This window comes from Cherax quadricarinatus, chromosome 17 (assembly GCF_038502225.1).
Source record: "Cherax quadricarinatus isolate ZL_2023a chromosome 17, ASM3850222v1, whole genome shotgun sequence".
Classification (NCBI taxonomy): Eukaryota; Metazoa; Arthropoda; class Malacostraca; order Decapoda; family Parastacidae; genus Cherax; species Cherax quadricarinatus.
Genome location: NC_091308.1, coordinates 20,717,864 through 20,741,804, shown reverse-complemented (window position 1 = coordinate 20,741,804; position 23,941 = coordinate 20,717,864). Strand labels below are relative to the sequence as shown.

At 39.0% G+C, this 23,941-nt stretch overlaps 1 protein-coding gene across 3 annotated transcripts in view; it reads left to right on the top strand.

Moving 5' to 3' along the window:
- LOC128686334 (pyruvate dehydrogenase phosphatase regulatory subunit, mitochondrial-like) overlaps positions 1–23,941 on the top strand; it is a 191,793-nt gene that overhangs the window by 141,616 nt on the left and 26,236 nt on the right. For 2 of the 3 annotated variants that reach the window (XM_070085839.1, XM_070085838.1), the window contains exons 13-15: positions 4,037–4,176; positions 9,931–9,978; positions 18,158–18,306. In XM_070085839.1, coding sequence (XP_069941940.1) covers positions 4,037–4,176; positions 9,931–9,978; positions 18,158–18,306 — 337 coding nt within the window. The remainder of the gene's footprint in view (positions 1–4,036; positions 4,177–9,930; positions 9,979–18,157; positions 18,307–23,941) is intronic. The other variant, XM_070085840.1, reaches the window with a different exon arrangement.

Sequence of the window (23,941 nt, the reverse complement as noted above, 5' to 3'; positions counted from 1 at the left end):
AAGCGAAAGTCAGGGACGGAGACTTGATTGCCATTATTAGGGGAATTCCATGATATGTTAAAACTGAGTGATTTGTGATCACTCTCCCCAAGCTCATCATTAACCTCAAGATTATTAATTAGTGTTTCCCTACTGGCAAGAACCAAGTCAAGGAGGTTATTTCCCCTAGTTGGCTCTGTCACAAACTGTTTTAAAAAACAATCCTGGGTCGTATCAAGAAAGTCACCCGACTCTAAATTTCCTGTCAAATTGCTCCAGTCAATCTGTCTATAGTTGAAATCTCCCATTAGCACAACATTTTCGTATGTAGATGCCTTACGAATTTCGTCCCATAGAAGTTTACTGCACTCCCTATCAAGATTTGGGGCCCTGTAAATCACACCCAAAATTAGTTTTTCTCGGCCCTCGAGAAGCTGTAACCAAACAGATTCAGTGGCTGACGCTTCTAATTTAATATCTTGTCTAACACAACAATTTAAATTGTCTCTGACATACATCGCTACTCCACCACCTTTCCTGTTGACCCTGTCAGTGTGGAATAATTTATAGCCTTGTATGTGACATTCAGAGGGCATCTCTCTATCTTTCAGATTGAGCCAGGTCTCTGTTATAGCAATAATATCTATGTTTCCTGCACTTGCAATTAATCTTAGCTCATCTATCTTATTTCTAACACTCCTGCTATTAGTATAGTAAACCTTAAGGGAGCTAGTCCCTTGCTGCCCTCTGCTGTCCCCCTTTGTTTGCTGACCTGTTCTATTGTCTTTATTTATAACTTCATGCTGAATGCCTTTTATACATTTACTGTTTCCAACCCTAGTGTTGCAACCTGCTTGTTTCCCACACACACCCATACCTCTATCTTCCATCAGTTTAAAATCATAGGCATTTCACCAATGGCCTTCTCAATCGAGTCTGCAAGTGCTACCACCCCTGCCCCAGAGAGATGTACCCCATCCCTTGCATACATATCATGTTTGCCATAAAAGTTGTTCCAGTTGTCAATGAATGGGATTGCAAGTTCCTTGCAGTATCTGTCTAGCCAGCAATTTACACCAATTGCCCTAGACAACCATTCATTTCCTACTCCCCTTCTAGGCAAGATGCTTCATATGATTGGGATCCCTCCCTTAGACTTAATGAAATCTATAGCTGACCTGTACTTATCTAGCAGCTCTTCTCTCCTACCCTTCCCAATATCATTTCCACCAGCACTGAGACAGATAATGGGCTTGTTTCCATTACCTGACATGATATTATCCAGCCTGTTGACAATGTCCCCAACACCAGCTCCAGGGAAGCACACTCTATCTCTCATCTTCTTATTCCTATTACAAAAAGCACGGTCAACATATCTTACCTGAGAGTCACCAACCACAAGAATGCGCTTACCTTCATTAGCAGGGGCAGTAGTACCCTTACCTTCACTGGCCACTGAAGTACATTCATCCTGGAGAACAGAGAAGCGATTTCCTACCTTCAGATCTTCACTCTTAACTTTCCTTACTCTGATGCGCCTCCCATTACTGTGAACAACTCGCCACTTGTAGCAGGTGCTGGGCTGCACCTCACTGCTGGTAGCCGTTGCTACCTCCCCACCTACAGCCTCCTCACAGTGAGAGACAGACTGCACCTCACTGCTAGAAGCCTCATTCCCCACATCTCCAACCACCTCACACTCTCTCCCAGGCCCATTGAGGTGGACCTTCAGCCTCCTAATCTCCTCCTGGAGAAGCAAGACCTCCTCCTTCAACTCTCCAACCTCAGTTTTTAAAACACTGCAGAAGCAAGCCATGCTTTGTAACCGTTCAAGCCATGCTTTGTAACCGTTCATATGGAATAGGTGGTAAGTTACTAAATGCTGTAAAGAGTTTTTATGATGATAGTGAGGCTTAGATTAGGGTGTGTAGCAGAGAGGGAGAATACTTCCTGGTAAAAGTAGGTCTTAGACAGGGATGTGTAATGTCACCATGGTTGTTTAATATATTTATAGATGGGGTTGTAAAAGAAGTAAATGCTAGAGTGTTGGGGAGAGGGGTGGGATTAAATTATAGGGAATCATATACAAAATTGGAGTTGACATAGTTACTTTTTACTGATGATACTGTGCTTATGGGAGATTCTAAAGAAAAGTTGCAAAGGTTAGTGGATGAATTTGGGAGTGTGTGTAAAGGTAGAAAGCTGAAAGTGAACATAGATAAGAGTAAGGTGATTTTTTTTTTTTTTTTTAACAAGTCGGCCGTCTCCCACCGAGGCAGGGTGATCCAAAAAGAAAGAAAATCCCCAAAAAGAAAATACTTTCATCATCATTCAACACTTTCACCTCACTCACACATAATCACTGTTTTTGCAGAGGTGCTCAGACCACAACAGTTTAGAAGCATATACGTATAGAGACACAACATATCCCTCCAAACTGCTAATATCCCGAAACCCCTCCTTTAGAGTGCAGGCATTGTACTTCCCATTTCCAGGACTCAAGTCTGGCTATATAAAAAAAAATAACCGGTTTCCCTGAATCCCTTCACTAAATATTGGAGAGAGGGAGTATGGAAGAAGTGAATGTTTCCAGATATGTGTTTGGGAGTTGATGTGTCAGCGGATGGGTTTGTGAAGGATGAGGTTAATCATGAAGGAAAAAAGGTGAGTGTTGCATTGGGGTATATGTGGAGACAAAAAACATTATCTATGGAGGTAAAGAGGAATGTATGAAAGTATAGTGGTACCAACTCTCTTATATGGGTGTGAAGCTTGGGTTGTAAATGCTGCAGTGAGGAGGCGGTTAGAGGCAGTGGAGATGTCGTGTCTAAGGGCAGTGTGTGGTGTAAATATTATGCAGAAAATTCAGAGTGTGGAAATTAGGAGAAGGTGTGGAGTTAATAAAAGTATTAGTCAGAGGGCTGAAGAGGGGTTGTTGAGGTGGTTTGGTCATTTAGAGAGAATGGATCAAAGTAGAATGACATGAAGAGTGTATAAATCTGTAGGGTAAGGAAGGCAGGGTAGGGGTTGTTCTCAACAAGGTTGGAGAGGGTAAAGAAGCTTTCGTGGGCGAGGGGCTTGGACTTCCCCAAGCGTGCATGCATGAGCGTGTTAGATAGGAGTGAATGGAGACGAATGGATTTTGGGACCTGGCGAGCTGTTGGAGTGTAAGCTGGGTAATATTTAGTGAAGGGATTCAAGGAAACCGGTTATTTTTACAAAAATTAGACACATGTGCAACTCTTGGGTATCTTTATTGAGGAAGCGTTTTGCCACACAGTGGCTTCATCAGTCCATACAAAGGAGAATCTTGAAGAACAGGAGGAGAATGAGGTAATCAGTCCCTCAACCTTGAGTCGATGTGGTCATTCCATCAATCTTGAAGAGAATACGGCATACGTGCGGAGAAGGAGCTTATAAACCATAGGCAGGAGAGGTGCAGCAGTCATAGGCTCCTTCTCCGCACGTATGCCGTATTCTATTCAAGATTGATGGACTGACCACATCGACTCAAGGTTGAGGGACTGATTACCTCATTCTCCTCCTGTTCTTCAAGATTCTCCTTTGTATGGACTGATGAAGCCACTGTGTGGCAAAACGTTTCCTCAATAAAGATACCCAAGAGTTGCACGTGTGTCTAATTTATCAACATGTCGGTTCTCTGAACCATTCATCTTCAAATATTTTTATATAGCTGGACTTGAGTACTTGAAATGGGAAGTACAATGCTTGCACTTTAAAAGAGGGGTTTAGGATATTGGCAGTTTGGAGGGATATGTTATATATCTTTATATATGCTTCTAAACTGTTTTATCTGAGCACCTCTGCAAAAACAGTGATTATGTGTGAGTGAGGTGACAGTGTTGAATGATGATGAAAGTATCTTCTTTTTGGGGATTTTTTTTTCTTTTTTGGGTCACCCTGCCTCAGTGGGAGATGGCCGACTTGTTGAAAAAAAAAAAAAGCTGCCAGTGGTACTTTTAACCAAGTTGAATTCTGGCTACTACATCATAACAGCTTTAAAACTGGAACTGGTAATAGATATGTAAATTTTCAGGAACTGACCCTCCAGCACAGATGTCAGGAGGCTCCTTCAAGAAACCAGTTTTCTTTGATTGTATTCGTGAGGAATACCAGGCATGTAGAGAAGGTGTGGGCATCATTGACCTTTCTTCCTTTACCAAAATTAAAATTACAGTAAGTTGCAAAACACAAGTATGAAATTTGTTGAACTTAGATTGTGTTTTACACCTTTGGTAGGATGCATCCTAATTATTGTTTCATTCATGTTATTTAAAGCTACATCCATACATCAGTCAGTGATACATAATAGTGCATAACAAATACAGTGCATATAACAAAACTTTTTTTTTTAGTGTAGGCCCAAACAGAAGCAAAATTGTTCATTAACTACAGTAATGCTTAGCCATTTAAAAAAGTCATCAACTATTATAGAGAGGATAACTCCACAGATGTGGTGGTAATTTATTCCTCAGAATGGCAGTGTAATAGAAAATTGAGAAGGTGTAGAAGTCTGGTCTTGAATTAGTAGGGGTGTTAATGTTGCAGTTTAAAAACTGTAGTGTAAAGCACCCTTCTGGCAAGACAGTGATGGATTGAATGATGGTGAAAGTTTTTTCTTTTTCGGGCCACCCTGCCTTGGTGGGAATCGGCCAGTGTGATAATAAAAATAAAATAAATTTAATCATATATTTTAAATAAAATTTGTTATTTTTGTTCTTATGCCTTTTAATTTTTCATAAAGTTCCCTCCCTTTCTACCCTCCTTTCCCTTACCCAAAAAGTTGGTTCAGATTCAGACTTCGACAGTTTAATATTGATAAGCATAACTGATCGAATGATACCTGGAGTATACCTGGAGGGGGTTTTGGGGGTCAATGCCCTCATAGCCCGGTCCATGACCAGGCCTCATAGTGGATCAGGGCCTGATCAACCAGGCTGTGTACAAGCCACAGCCCAGCTGGTCAGGTAGGTACTGGCTTTAGGAACCTGTCCAGTGCCTTCTTGAAGACAGCCAGGGGTCTATTGGTAATCCCCCTTATGTATGCTGGGAGACAGTTGAACAGTCTTGGGCCTCTGACACTTATTATGTTCTCTCTTAGAGTACTCGTGGCACCCCTGCTTTTCATTGGGAAAATGCTTCATCTCCTGCCAAATCTTTTGCTTTTATAGGGAGTGATTATTGTGTGCTGATTTGGGAGTAGTCCCTCTGCAAAAGTTGAAAGTTGAAAGAGAGCATAGATAAGAGTAAGGTGATGAGGGTATCAAATGATTTAGATAAAGAAAAATGGATATCACATTGGAGAGAGGGAGTATGGAAGAAGTGAATGTTTTCAGATATTTGGGAGTTGACATGTCAGCAGATATGTTTATGAAGGATGAGGTTAACCATAAAAATGGTGAAGGAAAAAAGGTGAGTGGTGCATTGAGGTATATGTGGAGACAAAAAACGTTATCTATGGAGGCAAAGAAGGGAATGTATGAAAGTATAGTAGTACCAACTCTCTTATATGGGTGTGAAGCTTGGGTTGTAAATGCTGCAATGAGAAGGTGGTTGGAGGCAGTGGAGATGTCCTGTCTAAGGGCAATGTGTGGTGTAAATATTATGCAGAAAATTCGGAATGTGGAAATTAGGAGGTGTGGAGTTAATAAAAGTATTAGTCAGTAGGCTGAAGAGGGGTTATTGAGGTGGTTTGGTCATTTACAGAAAATGGATCAAAGTCGAATGACATGGAGAGCGTATAAATCTGTAGGGAAAGGACGGCGGGGTAGGGGTCATCCTCGAAAAGGTTGGAGGGAGGGGGTAAAGGAGGTTTTGTAGGCAAGGGGCTTATACTTCCAGCAAGTGTGCGTGAGCATGTTAGATAAGAGTGAATGGAGACGAATGGTTTTTGGGACCTGACGAGCTGTTGGAGTATGAGCAGGATAATACTTAGTGAAGGGATTCAGGGAAACTGATTATTTTTATATAGCTGGACTTGAGTACTGGAAATGGGAAGTACAATGCTTGCACTTTAACCCTTTCAGGGTCCGTCCCGTAGATCTACGGCTTTACGTTCAGGGTCCAAACTGTAGATCTACGTCATGAGCTCAGCTCACTCTGATAAACTGTGAGTGGTAAATTTGGGCCTAGATATGAGAGAATACATCTATGTGGTATGTGTGCACCACATAAAACAAATCCTGCAGCACACTGTGTATAATGAGAGAAAAAAAACTGAGACCATGATTTTCGATTAAAACAGCGACTTTGCAGTGTTTTTTCGTATGTTTTTTATAGTTGTATTTGTGATTTCTTGGTCTCATTTGATAGAATGGAAGACATATTACAGAAATAGAGATAATTTTGATTGGTGTTAGCACTGGAAATGGCTTGAAATTGAGCTCAAAGTGGCAGAAATGTTAAATTTTTGCCGATGTTCAAGAGTAAACAAACGACCTCACACGTCTAATACACGCCAGCTGGTGGGTCTAATATACATTCACAAATGTGGTGATGATATTTATACAATTATTACAATATTGCATAACAGTAAATCTTCTATTTTTTGGTGTGAATAAAAATTCATTATGTGAATAAAAAATCAAAATGGAATTTATTTGTAAAGCCTCAAAACATAACTCATGAACAGAGGAAATGTTAGTTTAGTGCCAGGAATACCTACATTGTTTATTCTGGACCCTATTTTGAAATTGGAATATTTTGAACTTTGTGTTAAATTGGCCAAATTACCAATTTCCGGTCACTTTATTTTGTAGTTAAAACAGTTGACTTAGCGATTTCTTGTGCTCAATCGATAGAATAGAAGTAATACTAGTGAAATAGCTGAGAATTTGGTCGACTGGAATATTGTAATTGGCCTAAAATGGGAGTCAAAGTCGGCAAAATCGCCGATTCGTAAATATCGCTGACACATCAAAATTCACGAGAGCATAATTTCGTCAATTTTCCATCAAATTTCGTACTTTTTGTTTTATTACATTCACAAAAAGATTCTCTACCATTTCATAAGAAAAAATAAAAATTTTTTTTTTTTGAAAATTCATGGACACTGGGGCACCACTTCAGATTTTGGCCTTGGACCCTGAAAGGGTTAACCCTTTCAGGGTCGACAGGCCCTCTCCTAAACTTGTTCTCAGGGTCGAAAATTTTTCGGGGAAAAAAAAATTTCTTATGAAATGATAGAGAAGCTTTTCTCGATCATAATGACACCAAAGGTATGAAATTTGATGGAAAACTTATGGAATTATGCTCTCGTGAAGTTATCGGTCACAATGATGTTTACACATCGGCGATTTCGCCTACTTTGAGCCCTATTTTCGGCCAATTCCAGTATGCTAGCTGACAAAAATCGTAACTGTTTTGCTAGAACTCTGTTTTTTCTATCGAATGAGTACAAGAAACCACCCATTTACTGATTCCAACTATTCAATAAAGTGGTCAGAAATTGGCAATTTTGCCAATTTCACACAAATTTCAAAAGATGCCACTTTCCAAATAGGGTCCAGAATAAACAAGACAGACATTCCTGGCACTAAAATAACATTTCCTCTGTTCATTAGTCACGTCCCCAGGCCTCTCTTACATTTCTGTTGCTTTTCACTTTGAATTTTTATTCTCACAAAAAATAGAAGATTTACTGTTATGCAGACTACCGCACTGGTGTAGAAATTATATAAATAATATCAGCACACTTGTGAAAAAATATTAGACTCACCAGTTGACGTGTATTGGACGCGTGGCATGATTTGTTTACTTTTGAACTTTGGCAAAAATCGAACATTTCTGCTAATTTGGGCTCAATTTCAAGGTACTTTTCATTGTGAAACCAATCAAAATCATCTCAATTTCTGTAATATGTCTTCCATTCTATAAAATGAGACCAGGAAAACTAGATACAACCATAAATACCATACGAAAATACAGTGCAAAGTTGTTGTTTTAAACCAAAAACACGGTCAAAGTTTTTTTTCTCATTATGCACTGTGCGCTGCAGGTTTTTTTTTATACTGTGCACACTGACCATATAGACCCATTCTCTCATATGTAGGCCTACCAGCTTTCTCTCGCTAGATTTGAAGGCACTAGAATTTACGCATACTAGTACGTCAATAACCCTGGTGCGTAAAACGTACTAGTACACAGGAAACCCTGAAAGGGTTAAAGGAGGGGTTTGAGATATTGGCAGTTTGGGGGCATATGTTATATATCTTTATATATGTTTCTAGACTGTTGTATCTGAGTGCCTCTGCAAAAACAGTGACTATGTATGAGTGAGGTGAAAGTGTTGAATGATGATGAAAGTATTTTCTCTTTGGGGTTTTCTTTCTTTTTGGGTCACCCTGCCTCTGTGGGAGACGACCGACTTGTTGAAAAAAAAAAAATTGCCTGCATTCCAGGGAGTGATAGTGAATATGTGTTTTTTTTTGTGTAAACTGTTAGGGTAAAATAAAATAAAAACTGCAGTGTTCTTTTGTTTTATCACATTTCAGAGTTTTGGGGAATATAAATATTGTACTGTGTTAGGTAATATTGGTGTTGAGGAAGACACTGATTTGCACATTTTATTAGCTTAGTATTCTGATCATCTCATCAAGCTTGTAAAGAGCATGCTTTTAAAAACCAAATTATAAAAAAGTATACATGCAGTAAAAGTAAATGGTCCCTCCATAAAGTGGATAATCGTTAAATCAGAGAAAAATCTGACTGAACAAAGGCTTAACTTGTATGTTTAATGGGATGTCTGATTAAAATAGCCATAAGATTGACCTAATCTGCTATATTGAATGGTTGTCCAGTCCATTGGTGGATGCAGATGGTGGGTAATCCTGGTGGTGGCAGGTGATGCTGGTAGATAGTGGGGGAGTGATGGTGGTGGTGGAGCTGGAGGTGGTGGAGCTGGAGGTGGTGAGTGATGGTACTGCTAGATGATAATGGATGCAGGAAAGAAGTCATGAGTGGTGGTAGAGTTTGGCAGAGACAAGCCTCATGTGTCCAACTGGAAATAATGTAGCCAGAGACAAAATGATCGTTTACAAGAAGTGGTATATCTCAAATGTATGATAATGATGATAATGCTCTGTTTCTCTGAGCATATTTTAATCATCATTTTCATTTGTATTAGTGTTTATGCTATTTTATTCTAGGTTGATGGCAGTCTTAATGCCAATTACAGTCAGTTGTCCATAACCCTAATGCAATACTGTACATGAAATTGGAAATTGAAACTCATCCTCTGGCAATCCTTCATTTCCCTCAAGCATCTGTCAGTATTTATCAGTGTAAAAAAAACTCTGTACATGCAGAGAGAAATTTAATCTATAATAACCCAGTAATAATACTGTAATAATTATAATACCAACCTTGGCTGACTGGCTCCTTAGCTGGCTAACTCTCTGGCTGTCTGGCTCTCTGATTGGCTGGCTTCCTGGCTGGCTGGCTCCCTGGCTGGCTGGCTCCCTCACTGGCTGGCTGGCTGGCTCCCTGACTTCTTCCCTTCTTTCCTTTCATTTCCTTACCCTACCTGCCCTGTCTTTCCCTGTCTGCACTAATTGTAAACAATTATTTTGACTTTGTCAACATAATTTCCAGTTGGACATGAGAGGCTTGTCTCTACCACCACAGTAAAAATGGACAGGTCCTGGATTAAGCCTTGATGGTATAAACTTATGATTAAGCAGAGTTGGTACATTTTACCAAGCTTACAACTAAACTGGCCACTTACTTGATATTACAGATTTTTTTCGCTTCATCACTACCTTAATAGGACATCCCATTGTATGTACATGCTGAGCCTTTGTTTGGCCACATTTTTGTCTGTTTTACCTGATATCTGCTTTTTGGGGGTCTATTTTAGAGAATGTTTTCTGTTTTGTATAATGAATTTTTGTATAATGCATTTTTGTTATAAATGATGTCTTCTCTTTCAAGTCTGCAGGATTAGATAAATATAAGCAGTTTGATGCAGATGAAACAAAGGTAAATTTTATATTAGATGCACTGTTTTTTTTTTGTGTTGCTGCCTTATGTGTTGTTTGTGTGTTACTATCTTATGTGCAGTTTGTGTGGTGCCATTTCATATGTTGTTAGATTGTTGCTTTCTTATATGTTTTTGTTTCTTGCTGTGAAGTGTGTTGTTTGGATTTTATAACATCCAAACAACACACTTGTATATGTTGTTCATGTGTTGCTTTCTTGTGTGTACCTTTCTTTGTGAATTGCCTTGTGTGCTGCTTTTGTGTGCTACTGTTTGTGCATTGCTTGTGTTACTTTCCAGTCTACTGTTTGTGCATTGCTTGTGGTACTTTCCAGTCTGCTGTTTGTGCATTGCTTGTGTTACTTTTCAGTCTGTTGTTTATTATGCATTCTTGTAGACTTTGTGTGTTGTTTATGTGTGGCTTGTGCACTGAGAAAGCACTGGTTTAAATAATAATATTGCATGCAGTGTGCTCTTGAGTTGTTGTGACAGCAAAATGATAAAAGCCCCATATTGTCTGGGTAAATAATAGTTTTAACAAGCTGGCATTCTCTCTAATTTTTTTTTATTGTTTTTTAGTGGGTGGGGTCAGGTAAAATGGCAAGGACAGTACAGTTTATCTATTTTTCCTGTAATAAGATTTTTCTCTTATTTGATTTACTTCTTGTGCTTCATGAGGTGTTGCACAGTAGAAAAGAATACGTCTCTTATTCAGAGAATAGAGAAAATCACAGATGTGATCGAAGCTATGAAACTCAAGTTACCATACTCTTTTATGGGGCTCTGAGTCAGACTTAGAGATGTATAATACAATATCCACACATTCCCACAAACAGACAAAATATTAACCCTTTCAGGGTCCGTCCCGTAGATCTACGGCTTTACGGTGAGTGTCCAAACCGTAGATCTACACCATGAGCTCAGCTCACTCTGATAAACTGTGAGTGGTACATTTGGGCCTAGATATGAGAGAATACATCTATGTGGTATGTGTGCACCACATAAAACAGATCCTGCAGCACACTGTGTATAATGAGAGAAAAAACTGAAATCATGATTTTTCGATTAAAACAGCAACTTTGCAGTGTTTTTTCGTATGTTATTTATAGTTGTATTTGCGATTTCTTGGTCTCATTTGATAGAATGGAAGACATATTACAGAAATAGAGATGATTTTGATTGGTTTTAGCACTGGAAATGGCTTGAAACTGAGCTCAAAGTAGCGGAAATGTTAAATTTTGGCCGATATTCAAGAGTAAACAAACGACCTCACACGTCTAATACACGCCAGCTGGTGGGTCTAATATACATTCACAAATATGGTGATGATATTTATACAATTATTACAGTATTGCATAACAGTAAATCTTCTATTTTTAGGTGTGAATAAAAATTCATTATGTGAATAAAAAATCAAAATGAAATTTATTTATAAAGCCTCAAAACATAACTAATGAACAGAGGAAATGTTAGTTTAGTGCCAGGAATGCCTACATTGTTTATTCTGGACCCTATTTTGAAATTGGAATATTTTGAACTTTGTGTTAAATTGGCCAAATTAACAATTTCCAATCACTTTATTTTGGAATCAATTTGTTCACTAACCTATATTTTGACTGGGATTGTGCTTTATTTTTTCTGCTGCTCAATGACTCTTATATACTGACTAATCTTTTCTTTAACATTATATAACAAATGAGATCAAGCAGACTTGAATAACTATAGGCCAATATCCAACTTACCCATTCTCTCTAAAATCTTTGAAAAATTAATTCATAAGCGAATCTATTCTTACCTCATCTCCCACAACATACTCAACCCCTGTCAGTTTGGGTTCAGGCCTAATAAAAATACGAATGATGCTATTATACACATGCTATTTATTTATTTATTTTTATTTGGAGTATGGAAGAAGTGAATGTTTTCAGATATTTGGGAGTTGACGTGTCAGCGGATGGATTTATGAAGGATGAGGTTAATCATAGAATTGATGAAGGAAAAAAGGTGAGTGGTGCATTAAGGTAAATGTGGAGGCAAAAAATGTTATCTATGGAGGCAAAGAAGGGAATGTATGAAAGTATAGTAGTACCAACACTCCTATATGGGTGTGAAGCTTGGGTTGTAAATGCAGCAGCGAGGAGGCGGTTGGAGGCAGTGGAGATGTCCTGTCTAAGGGCAATGCGTAGTGTAAATATTATGCAGAAAATTTGGAGTGTGGAAATTCGGAGAAGGTGTGGAGTTAATAAAAGTATTAGTCAGACGGCTGAAGAGGGTTTGTTGAGGTGGTTTGGTCATTTAGAGAGAATGGATCAAAGTAGAATGACATGGAGAGCATATAAATCTGTAGGGGAAGGAAAGCGGGGTAGGGGTCGTCCTCAAAAAGGTTGGAGGGAGGGGGTAAAGGAAGTGTTGTGGGCGAGGGGTTTGGACTTCCAGCAAGCGTGCGTAAGCGTGTTAGATGGAGTGAATGGAGACAAATGGTATTTGGGACCTGATGAGCTGTTGGAGTGTGAGCAGGGTAATATTTAGTGAAGGGATTCAGGGAAACCGGTTATTTTACATAACCGTACTTGAGTCCTGGAAATGGGAAGTACAATGCCTGCACTCTAAAGGAGGGGTTTGGGATATTGGCAGTTTGGAGGGATATATTGTGTATTTTTATACATATATACTTCTAAACTGTTGTGTTCTGAGCACCTCTGCAAAAACAGTGATTATGTGTGAGTGAGGTGAAAGTGTTGAATGATGATGAAAGTATTTTCTTTTTGGGGATTTTCTTTCCATTTTGGGTCACCCTGCCTCGGTGGGAGACGGCCGACTTGTTGAAAAAAAAAAAACAGATACATAGTTATACAAAAGAAATACAGTGGTTGAGTGTACATGCCAAAAGCCCCTTGTATGCAGAACATTGTGGGCAGGCTTAAAATTAACTTAAGATTAACTAAGCAATGATATATTCAGTGGTAAAAATGCAGTAAACAAATTACAACATGAAGTACAAATGAGTATTTGAAATAAGAGGCTTTATTGTTGTACGGATTTGTAACACATTTGATGAGTCACTGAGCATTCAAGAGAATGGAGTATTCTATTAGGTTATGTAATTACAAAAAAAAAAAAAACATAGTTTGATAGGGTCACAGGTTATACATTTATGAGATACAGTTAATCAGTATTTATTTAGTTGTGGGTGAGTTAGTGGTTTTTAAGAAGAGTCTTGAATTGATAAGCAGACAGTGTTTCTTTTATATTCACAGGTAATGAATTCCAGATTTTTGGGCCTTTTATGTGAATTGCGTTTTTACATAGTATGAGATGGACACAAGGAACGTCAAAGAGTGATCTATGCCTTATGTTATGGTCATGTGTTCTGTTGAGGTTGGTAAGGAGAAGTTTGAGGGGAGGATTTATATCCAAGTTAAGTGTTCTATGTACGTAGTAGGTATAATAACAAGTATGGATGTTTTGTACGGTGAGTAAGTTTAGAGTTTTGAATATTGGTGGAGTATGCTGCCTGTCGTGGGAATTTATCATTCTGACTAGGACAAATATACACTGCACACGAGAAAAAAGAAGTCCCATTGGGGATCTTCATTGATTTATGTAAAGCTTTTGATACAGTTGACCATGATTTGCTGCACATAAAATTATCGCACTATGGTATAAGAGGGCACTCCCTCAACTACCTAAAGTCATACCTCAGCAACAGAAGCCAATATGTGTACACAAATGGAGCAAACTCTTCCACACAACCAATTACAGTTGGTGTCCTACAGGGAAGTGTCCTTGGCCATCTTCTCTTTCTCATTTACATAAATGACCTACCAAATGCATCACAGCTACTCAAACCCACACTATTTGCAGATGACACAACATATGTCTTCTCTCACCCAAGCCCAGTCATACTAGCCAATATTGCAAATACTGAATTGCAGAAAATATCTACCTGGATGATGATTAACAAACTTACTCTCAATATTGACAAAACCTACTTCATTCAGTTTGGGAACAAAACTACAGATGTTCCTCTTAACATAATGATAAATGGATCACCTATCACAAAGCTCACAGAGGGAAAATTCTTAGGAATCCACTTTGATAACAGACTCAAATTTCTAACACATGTACAACAAATTTCCAGGAAAATCTCCAAGACCGTAGGCATACTATTGAAGATACAGTACTATGTTCCACAATCAGCCCTCCTGGCCCTATATCACTCACTCATTTACCCCTATCTCATCTAGGGAATTTGTGCTTTTGGCTCAACATCAATAAATCATCCTAGATCATTAACCCGTAAACGGTCCAAGCAGATCTATGTTCACATGTGTAGTGCTACAAAAGTAGATCTAAGTTTTTTACATATTTTAAAATATAACAAAAAAAAAGTAGATCAAAGTTTTTTACACATTTTCAAATGTAGAAAAACAAAAAAAAGATCTACTTTTTTTACTTACTTTCAAATGTTGAAAAAACATATATATACGTTTGGACCGTTTACGGGTTAATTACCCAACAAAAGGCTGCAGTCAGAACAATAACAAATTCCCACTCCAGGCAGCATACTCCACCAATATTCAAAACTCTAAACTTACTCACCATACAAAACATCCATACTTATTATTGTGCCTACTACATGTATAGAACACTAAACTTGGATACAAACCCTTCCCTTAAACTTCTCCTTACCAACCTCAGCAGAACACATGACCATAACACAAGGCACAGATCACTCTTTGATGTTCCCTGTGTCCATCTCACACTATATAAAAACTCAGTGCACATAAAAGGCCCAAAAATCTGGAATTCATTGCCTGTGAATATAAAAGAAACACTGTTTATCAATTCAAGACTCTTCTTAAAAACCACTTACTCACCCACAACTAAATAAATACTGAAGAACTGTATCACATAAATGTATAACCTGTGACCCTATCAAATTATGTTTGTTTTAATTACATTACCTAATAGAATACTCCATTCTCTTGAATGCACAGTAACTCATCTAATGATCATATGACCTGTTTCTGCACTAAAAATCATTGATTTTATTCAATTTGATCGAATTATATTATACATTGTTATGCTACAAATTTGTTACTATAATGCTTCTTATTTGAAATACTCATTTGTACAGTGGACCCCCGGTTATCAGCCGTAATTCGTTCCAGAAGGTCGGCCGATAACCGAAATGACCGAAAACTGAATTAATATTTCCCATAAGAATTAATGGAAATACAATTAATCCATTCCAAACAAAAATATTCACAAAAAAAAAAAAAATTTTAACAATTATGTAAGTATTACATACCTTTATTGAAGGCTAATGCTGGCTTCAGGAAGATGGGAAGGAGGAAAGAGGGAGGAGTTAGTGTTTAGAAGGGGAATCTCCCTCCATAAAGACTTTAGATGGCAAAACCTTCTCTGGGGTTACTTCCCATCTCTGTCTTTTAATGCCACTAGGACCAGCTTGAGAGTCACTGGACCCCTGTTTCACAAAATAACTGCCCAGAGTGCTGTGTTTCTGGCATCTCTTTAAGATTTCCCTGAAGTGGGACAGAGTTTTGTCACTAAACATGTTGCAGATATGGCGTGTTTCAGCTTTGTCAGGGTGGTGTTTCTCTACAAAAGCTTGCACTCTAGTCCACATTGCACACACCTCTTTAATATCTGAAGAAGGCACCTCCTTCACTCCCTCTTCCTCCTCCTCTGAAGCAAGTTCCTCAGCTGCTGTCTGTTGCTGTTCGAGATGAAGCTCTTGCAGCTCTTCAGTGGTTAGCTCTTCCCTGTGGTCCTCCACCAACTCTTCCACATCCTCGCCACTCACCTCCAACCCCAGGGACTCTGCCAGTGCCACAACAGAGTCCACATGGTCAGCAGGGTCAAGGTCAGCCTCAAACCCTTCAGAATCCCTCTCTTGGACACAATCTCACCACAGTTTTCTCCAAGCAGAGTTCAAAGTCCTGGAAGTTGCTCCCTCCCAAGCCTTACCTATAAGGCTTATGCAATGGAGGATAGTGAAGTGATTCCTCCAGAACTGTCTTAGGGTCAACTGAGTGTCCGATGTCACTTCAAAGCACTTTTGAAACATTGCTTTTGTGTAGTTTTTTGAGGTTAGAGATGACCTGCTGGTCCATGGGCTGGAGGAGAGGAGTGGTGTTAGGAGGCAAGAACTTCACTGTGATGAAACTGAAGTCCCTAAACACTTGGTCTTGCAAGTCTGGAGGATGTGCAGGAGCATTGTCCAGTAACAGGAGGCACTTGAGTAGCAATTTCTTTTCCAGGAGGTATTTTTTCACACTTGGGCCAAGCACACAAATTTGCCTTGTGACTCATGCCTTATGATTAGCTTTCCACATCACACACAATCTATTCTTCATGACATTGTTTTTCTTGAACACTCTGGGATTTTCTGAGTGATACACAAGTAAAGGCTTCACTTTGAAATCCCCACTAGCATTACCACACAACAGAAGAGTAAGCCTGTCTTTCATAGGCTTGTGTCCTGGCAGTGCCTTTTCCTCCTGGGTAATGTAGGTCCTGTTTGGCATTTTCTTCTAAAACAGGCCTTTTTCATCACAATTGAACACTTGTTGGGGTTCAAATCCTTCAGCCTTTACATAATCCTGGAATTTGTGAGCACGCTTTTCAGCCGCACATGTCAGAACTTGCAGCCTCACCATGCCTTACAACACTGTGTATGCCATTACACTTCTTTAATCTATCAAACCATCCTTTGCTGGCCCTAAATTCACAAACTATAGCACTTATTCCAGACATTTTCTTTGCAAGATCCTCGTGCAACTGCCTTGCCTTCTCACAAACAATAGACTCCACAACACTGTCTCCTGCTAATTCTTTTTCCTTAATCCACAATAATAATAACTTTTCTATCTCTTCCATTATTGGTGGCCTTTGTTTAGTTAGACAAGTTACTCCTCTTTCAACATTAGCATCTTCGATTTGTTCTTTCTTTGCCAGGATGGATGTAATTGTTGATTTATTCTTGCTGTACATCCAGCAAGTTCCACCACCTTCATACCACTTTCAAACTTTTCTATCGCTTCATGCTTAAATTCCATGGTGTTTCTCACTTTCTTTACCACAGGAACTTTCTTTGGAGCTATGGTTACTTATTTCACAGTTGCACTGCAAAAATAACACAAACTACAGTGGGAAATAAGCCAAATGTTTGGATGTATAAGCAGAAGCTTCCTCAGCCACTGAGAGGCAAAGCCCCAGCCAGCGGATGGACGCATCCCAAACAGCTGATAACCGAGCGAACGGCCGATAACCGGGCGCCGAAAAACCGGCCAATAACCAAACCAGCCGATAACCGGGGGTCAACTGTTGTAATTTGTTAACTATAATTTTTCCCACTGAATATATCATTGCTTAGTTAATCTTAAGTTGCTTTTAAGCCTGCCCATAATGCTCTGCATACAAGGGGCTTTTGGCACGTACACCCAATCACTATATTTCTTTGTACAACTATGTATCATGTCCAAATAAAAAATAAATAAATAAATAGTAGTACATAGATATAATGTTTTTAATAATGTTTATTCTATCCTTCCCCCCCCCCTGCTTTTTTTGGGGACTCCATGATCATATCCTAACATCTGTCTTCCCACATTTCACTGCCACACTTTTTATCTTCCTTGCCCCATCACACACTTTATCCCCTCCCCCTCACAGCTGCACTTCCCCTCCTCTCACAAACCATACTATACCCCCTTTCCCTACAACCACACTGCCCCCCTCCCTCAACCACACTTTATCCTTCTACATTTTCCTTTACTTTCACCCCGTTAATAAAATTCATGTGTTACTCATCATATAAATATGAACTGTTATTGTAAACTAGATTCAAGCTACTCATTGTGTATTATTCGTATGTACCTGGCAGCAGTCATGTATGTGGCAGCAGTAATGTATTCAGTGTAATTGTTATAGACTTTCTTTTTTTCAACAAACCGGCCATATCCCACCGAGGCAGGGTGGTCCAAAAAGAAAAACAAAAGTTTCTCTTTTTAAATTTAGTAATTTATACAGGAGAAGGGGTTACTAGCCCCTTGCTCCCTTGTTATAGACATCAATTTATTATAACGTTAGCACAGTAGCACGCTTTAAGTTGATGCAGCTGGAAATTAGTTGTTGATAATTCTTTATGATCAGTCCGCAGGGAATCAAGTGGTGGAATATATGCAGAAACTTTGTAGTAATGATGTCAACATGCCAGTTGGTGGAGTAATTCATACTGGCATGCAGAATGAACGTGGTGGCTTTGAAAATGACTGTCTCCTTGTAAGAAAAACAGATAACAGGTGAGGTCTAGTATTATTGTTTTATACTAAGAAGTAGTTCATGAAGAAATTTCATAATTATATTAACATTTAGTATAAGTCAGTAAAAGCTAATTTAATTTTTTTTGTATGTATAAATCTTAAATGGTTTAAGATTAATCAGATTTTATCATAAATATACAAATTTTCTTTTTTTAAATCAGAAAAGTAAGATTTCAAATTAAAATTACAAGAGCAATTATTCAAATGCAAGATTTAAATTTAATGTCAAGATGTTTTGTCCATTATGTTGTGCCCATGAAATAACTTGTTCTGGTCTGAGTGTTCTTGGGTGATGGGTATAAAAGTTACTTATTCTTCCACTTGTATAGTGGCTGAGAGTGTATGATATGCAATTTTTGCATTAGAGGTTCACAGTCTAGTCCTAGATTGCCTGATGGAGATTTTACATCTATTTCAGCTTATGTTTAACCCCTTGAGGGTCTGTTCTGTAGTTCTACAGCTTTGAAGCCAGGGTGAGTGCCGTGGTACTACATCATGAGCTCAGTTCACTCAGATAAGCTGTGAGTGGTACATTTGGGCATAGATATGAGAGAATGGGTCTGTGTGGTGAGTGTGCACCATATAAAAAGAATCCTACAGCACATACTGCATAATGAAAAAAAAACTATGCCCATGTTTTTGTATTAGAACAGCAACCTTGTGATGTATTTTCATATGGTTTTTATGGTTGTATTTGCAGTTTTAGTCTCATTTGATAGCATGGAAGACATATTATGGAAATAGAGATGATTTTGATTGGTTTTAGGAATGAAAATAGCTTGAAATTGAGCTCAAAGTAGAGGAAGTGTTCAGTTTTTGCTGATTTTCAAGAGTAAACAAATCACATCACGCATCCAATACATGTCAACTGGTGGGCCTAATGTGCATTCATGAATTCACTGATATTAGTTATACAATTATTGCAATATTGCATAACAGTGTGACTAAAAAATTTCTGTGAATAAAAACTCAAAACGAAATTCATGTGTAAAACCTGGAAACATAACTAATGAACAGAGGAAATGTTATTTTAGTGCTAGGAATGCCTTGCATTGTTTATTCTGGACCTTATTTTGGAAATGGAATATTTTGAAATTAGTGTGAAATTGGCCAAATTAGCAATTTCTTATCACTTTATTGGGCAGTTGAAATAGTTGATTGGGTGGTTTCTTGTACTCACTTGATAAAATGGAAGGCATACTAGTGAAATAGCTAAGAATTTGGTCAAATGGAACAATATAATTGGCCTAAAATAGAAGTCAAAGTGGGAAAAATCACTGATGTGTACATATCGCTGACACAGAAAAATTCGTGAAAGTGTAATTTCATCAAATTTTGTACTTTTTGTTTTATTTCCTTCAGAAAAAGATTCTCTATCTTTTCATAAGACAAAATAAAAAAAATTTATGAAAATTCTTGAACCTGATGGACACTTTTCATATTGGGGATCTGGACCCTCAAGGGGTAAGAATTTATAAGCAAACAGTATTTTTCCTTTCATTCAGACAAATCAAGATTTCACAAGTGTATAATTTGACCTTACTACTTAAATTTTACCTTGATCTACTATTATTATTATTATTGGTACTGTGTTTATCCTAAGGTATGTATTTTTCACTGATGCAGGTAGCCATCAATATTAATAACATGGATTATAATACTGTACTGTAATAATAATATTAATACTGCCATTTTTTGTTTTCATCAAGCTGGCCATATCCCACTGAGGCAGGGTGCTTAAAAGAAAAACAAAAGTTTCTCTTCTTAAATTTAGTAATGTATACAGGAGAAGGGGTTACTAGGTCCTTGCTCCCGGCATTTTAGTCGCCTAAGGAGTAAGAATTCTGTGCCACTTCCCCATGGAAATAAGAGGAAATAAACAAGAACAAGAACTAGAAAGAAAACAGCAGAAAACCTAGAGGGGTATGTATATATATGCTTGTACATGTATGTGTAGTGTGACCTAAGTGTAAGTAGTAGTAGCAAGACGTACCTGAAACCTTGCATGTTTATGAGATAGAAAAAAAGACACCAGCAATCCTACCATCATGTAAACCAATTACAGGGTTCCATTTTACACTCACTTGGCAGGACAGTAATGCCTCCCCAGGTGGTTGCTGTCGACCAACCTACTAGCACTTAGGTAATATTGTCATTATCTGCTTAAAAACATTTTATTGTACTGTATAAATAGCTTCCTTCTAACAAGGTGGTTACTCTTCAGGAAGATTTCCAGTACCGATCGTCATATTAGAGTTGGTAATCACATACAAGTATATCATTAGCATAACTATTATGCTAAATAGGTATGGGTGAGTGAGGCAGCACACTGAGTCACTGCATGAGTGGCTTAGGCCGACGATGAGCGGCGTAACCCATGCAGTCTGGCGTGCACCCACACTAGGCGCGAGAATATTCTAAGCCAGGCTGGCTTAAAACACACCACAACACCACAGGGATGGTGTAAGCACTCAGGATGGCTTGGAACTGGAAGCACAAGCGATGGTGAAGGCTGGAACTCACATGGCTTGCCTGAGTACTGGGGTTAATCACCTGGGTTAGCTGAAGGCTTAAACCCTTCACACAGGCTGGCTTGAGAACTTGTAATGATGAGCATAGCAGGGTGGGAAGCTGGCTTAGCAGGCAAGGCTAGGACTGGAGCAGGCTGAGTGGCTTAGAGCTTGGCTCCCCCCACAGACTGGCTTGGCTTAATTTGCAAACCCAGGTCAACCCCTTGGAAGTAATGCAGATAAGCAGATAAGACACTAAGACACAAAGACTGACCAGGAAGTCGTGCAGAGGGGCTGGTGTGCTTGGTCGGGGTAGTTGGCTGTTTAGGCCGCCATGCGGTCAACACACGATGTCCGTTGGCTGGTAGAAGTTAATCTCCATACGTCTGCGTAAATATCAGATTTACTCGACCACCGTTGCCACTATTTGTTGGGAGGGTTCCGTGGAGATATGATGGTTGGAGATAAACACACTTGTTGGGTTGTATACACTTATATTAGCAGAGTTGTGAGGGGAGCCCAGCCTAGCCTGTTGTAGCCTGTAGGTCTGTCCGTGAACTGAGAGAGGGACAGGGTGACTCCCGCTCACAAGCAGCACTGTGTGACGTCACATGTTAGCTGCTAAGCCTAGCAAGGGGTTGTCTATATAATATGTATGGATGGTACTATGATACTCAGCTATGCTACACAACATATACAGGGGATCTGCAACTATGCTGACAGTAAGTCATTCAATAAAATCGGTAAGTCATTCAGTCAAGTCAGTAAGTCATTCAGCCAAGTCAGTAAGTTTTCAGTCAAGTCAATAAATCATTCAGTCAAGTCAGGAAGTCAGTTAGGTCATTCAGCAAGTCAGTCAAGCTCGTATATTCGCCTCTTTCTTTTTAAATGTACGAACTGATGCTTCATTAAGGCCATAGGCCCTCACTATATCCAGCACACATAAGCCACTTTTTTTTTTTTTTTTTTTTAACAAGTTGACCATCTCCCACCGAGGCATGGTGACCCAAAAATAAAGAAAATCCCCAAAAAGAAAATACTTTCATCATCATTCAACACTTTCACCTCACTCACACATAATCACTTTTTTTTCAGAGGTGCTCAGAACACAACAGTTTAGAAGCATATACATATAAAGATACACAACATATCCCTCCAAACCGCTAATATCCCGAACCCCTTCTTTAGAGTGCAGGCACTGTACTTCCCATTTCCAGGACTCAAGTCTGGCTATATAAAAATAACTGGTTTCCCTGAATCCCTTCACTAAATATTACCCTGCTCACACTCCAACAAATCATCAGGTCCCAAATACCATTTGTCTCCATTCACTCCTATCAAACACGCTCATGCACGCCTGCTGGAAGTCCAAGCCCCTCGCCCACAAAACCCCCCTTACCCCTTCCTTCCAACCTTTTCGAGGAAGACCCCTACCCTGCCTTCCTTCCTCTACAGATTAATACGCTCTCCATGCCATTCTACTTTGATCCATTCTCTCTAAATGACCAAACCACCTCAACAACCCCTCTTCAGCCCTCTGACTAATACTTTTATTAACTCCACACCTTCTCCTAATTTCCACACTCCGAATTTTCTGCATAATATTTACACCACACATTGCCCTTAGACAGGACATCTCCACTGCCACCAACTGCCTCCTCACTGCTGCATTCACAATCCAAGCTTCACACCCATACAAGAGTGTTGGTACTACTATACTTTCATACATTCCCTTCTTTGCCTCCATAGATAACTTTTTTGTCTCCACATATACCTCAACGCACCACTCGCCTTTTTTCCCTCAACAGTTCTATGATTAACCTCATCCTTCATAAATCCATCTGTCGACACGTCAACTCCCAAGTATCTGAAAACATTCACTTCTTCCATACTCCTCCCCAATTTGATATCCAATTTTTCTTTATCTAAATCATTTGATACCCTCGTCACCTTACTCTTTTCTATGTTCACTTTCAACTTTCTACCTTTACACACACTCCCAAACTCGTCCACTAACCTTTGCAATTTTTCTTTAGAATCTCCCATGAGCACAGTATCATCAGCAAAAAGCAACTGTGTCAATTCCCATTTTGTATTTGATTCCCTATAATTTAATCCCACCCCTCTCCTGAACACCCTAGCATTTACTTCTTTTACAACCCCATCTATAAATATATTAAACAACCATGGTGACATTACACATCCCTGTCTAAGACCTACTTTTACTGGGAAGTAGTCTTCCTCTCTTCTACACACTCTAACCTGTGCCTCACTATCCTCATGAAAACTCTTTACAGCATTTAGCAACTTACCACTTATTCCATATACTTGGAACATCTGCCACATTGCTCCCCTATCCACTCTATCATATGCCTTTTCTAAATCCATAAATGCAATAAAAGCTTCTCTACCTTTATCTAAGTAATGTTCACATATATGCTTCAATGTAAACACTTGATCTACACATTCCCTACCCACTCTGAATCCTCCTTGCTCATCCGCAATCCTACATTCTGTCTTACCTCTAATTCTTTCAATTATAATCCTACCGTACACTTTTCCTGGTATACTCAGTAAACTTATTCCTCTATAATTTTTACAATCTCTTTTGTCCCCCTTCCCTTTATATAAAGGGACTATACATGCTCTCCGCCAATCCCTAGGTACCTTCCCCTCTTTCATACATTTATTAAACAAAAATACCAACCACTCCAACACTATATCCCCCACTGCTTTTAACATTTCTGTCATGATCCCGTCAGTTCCAGCTGCTTTACCCCCTTTCATTCTACGTAATGCCTCACGCACCTCCCCCACACTCACATCCTGTTCTTCTTCACTCCTAAAAGATGGTATACCTCCCTGGTCAGTGCATGAAATTACTGCTTCCCTTTCTTTGTCGACATTTAAAAGTTCCTCAAAATATTCTCGCCATCTACCCAAAACCTCCATCTCCCCATCTACTAACTCCCCTACTCTATTTTTAACTGACAAATCCATTCGTTCTCTAGGCTTTCTTAACTTGTTTAACTCCAAAATTTTTTCTTATTTTCATTAAAATTTCTTGACAGTGCCTCTCCCACTCTATCATCTGCTCTCCTTTT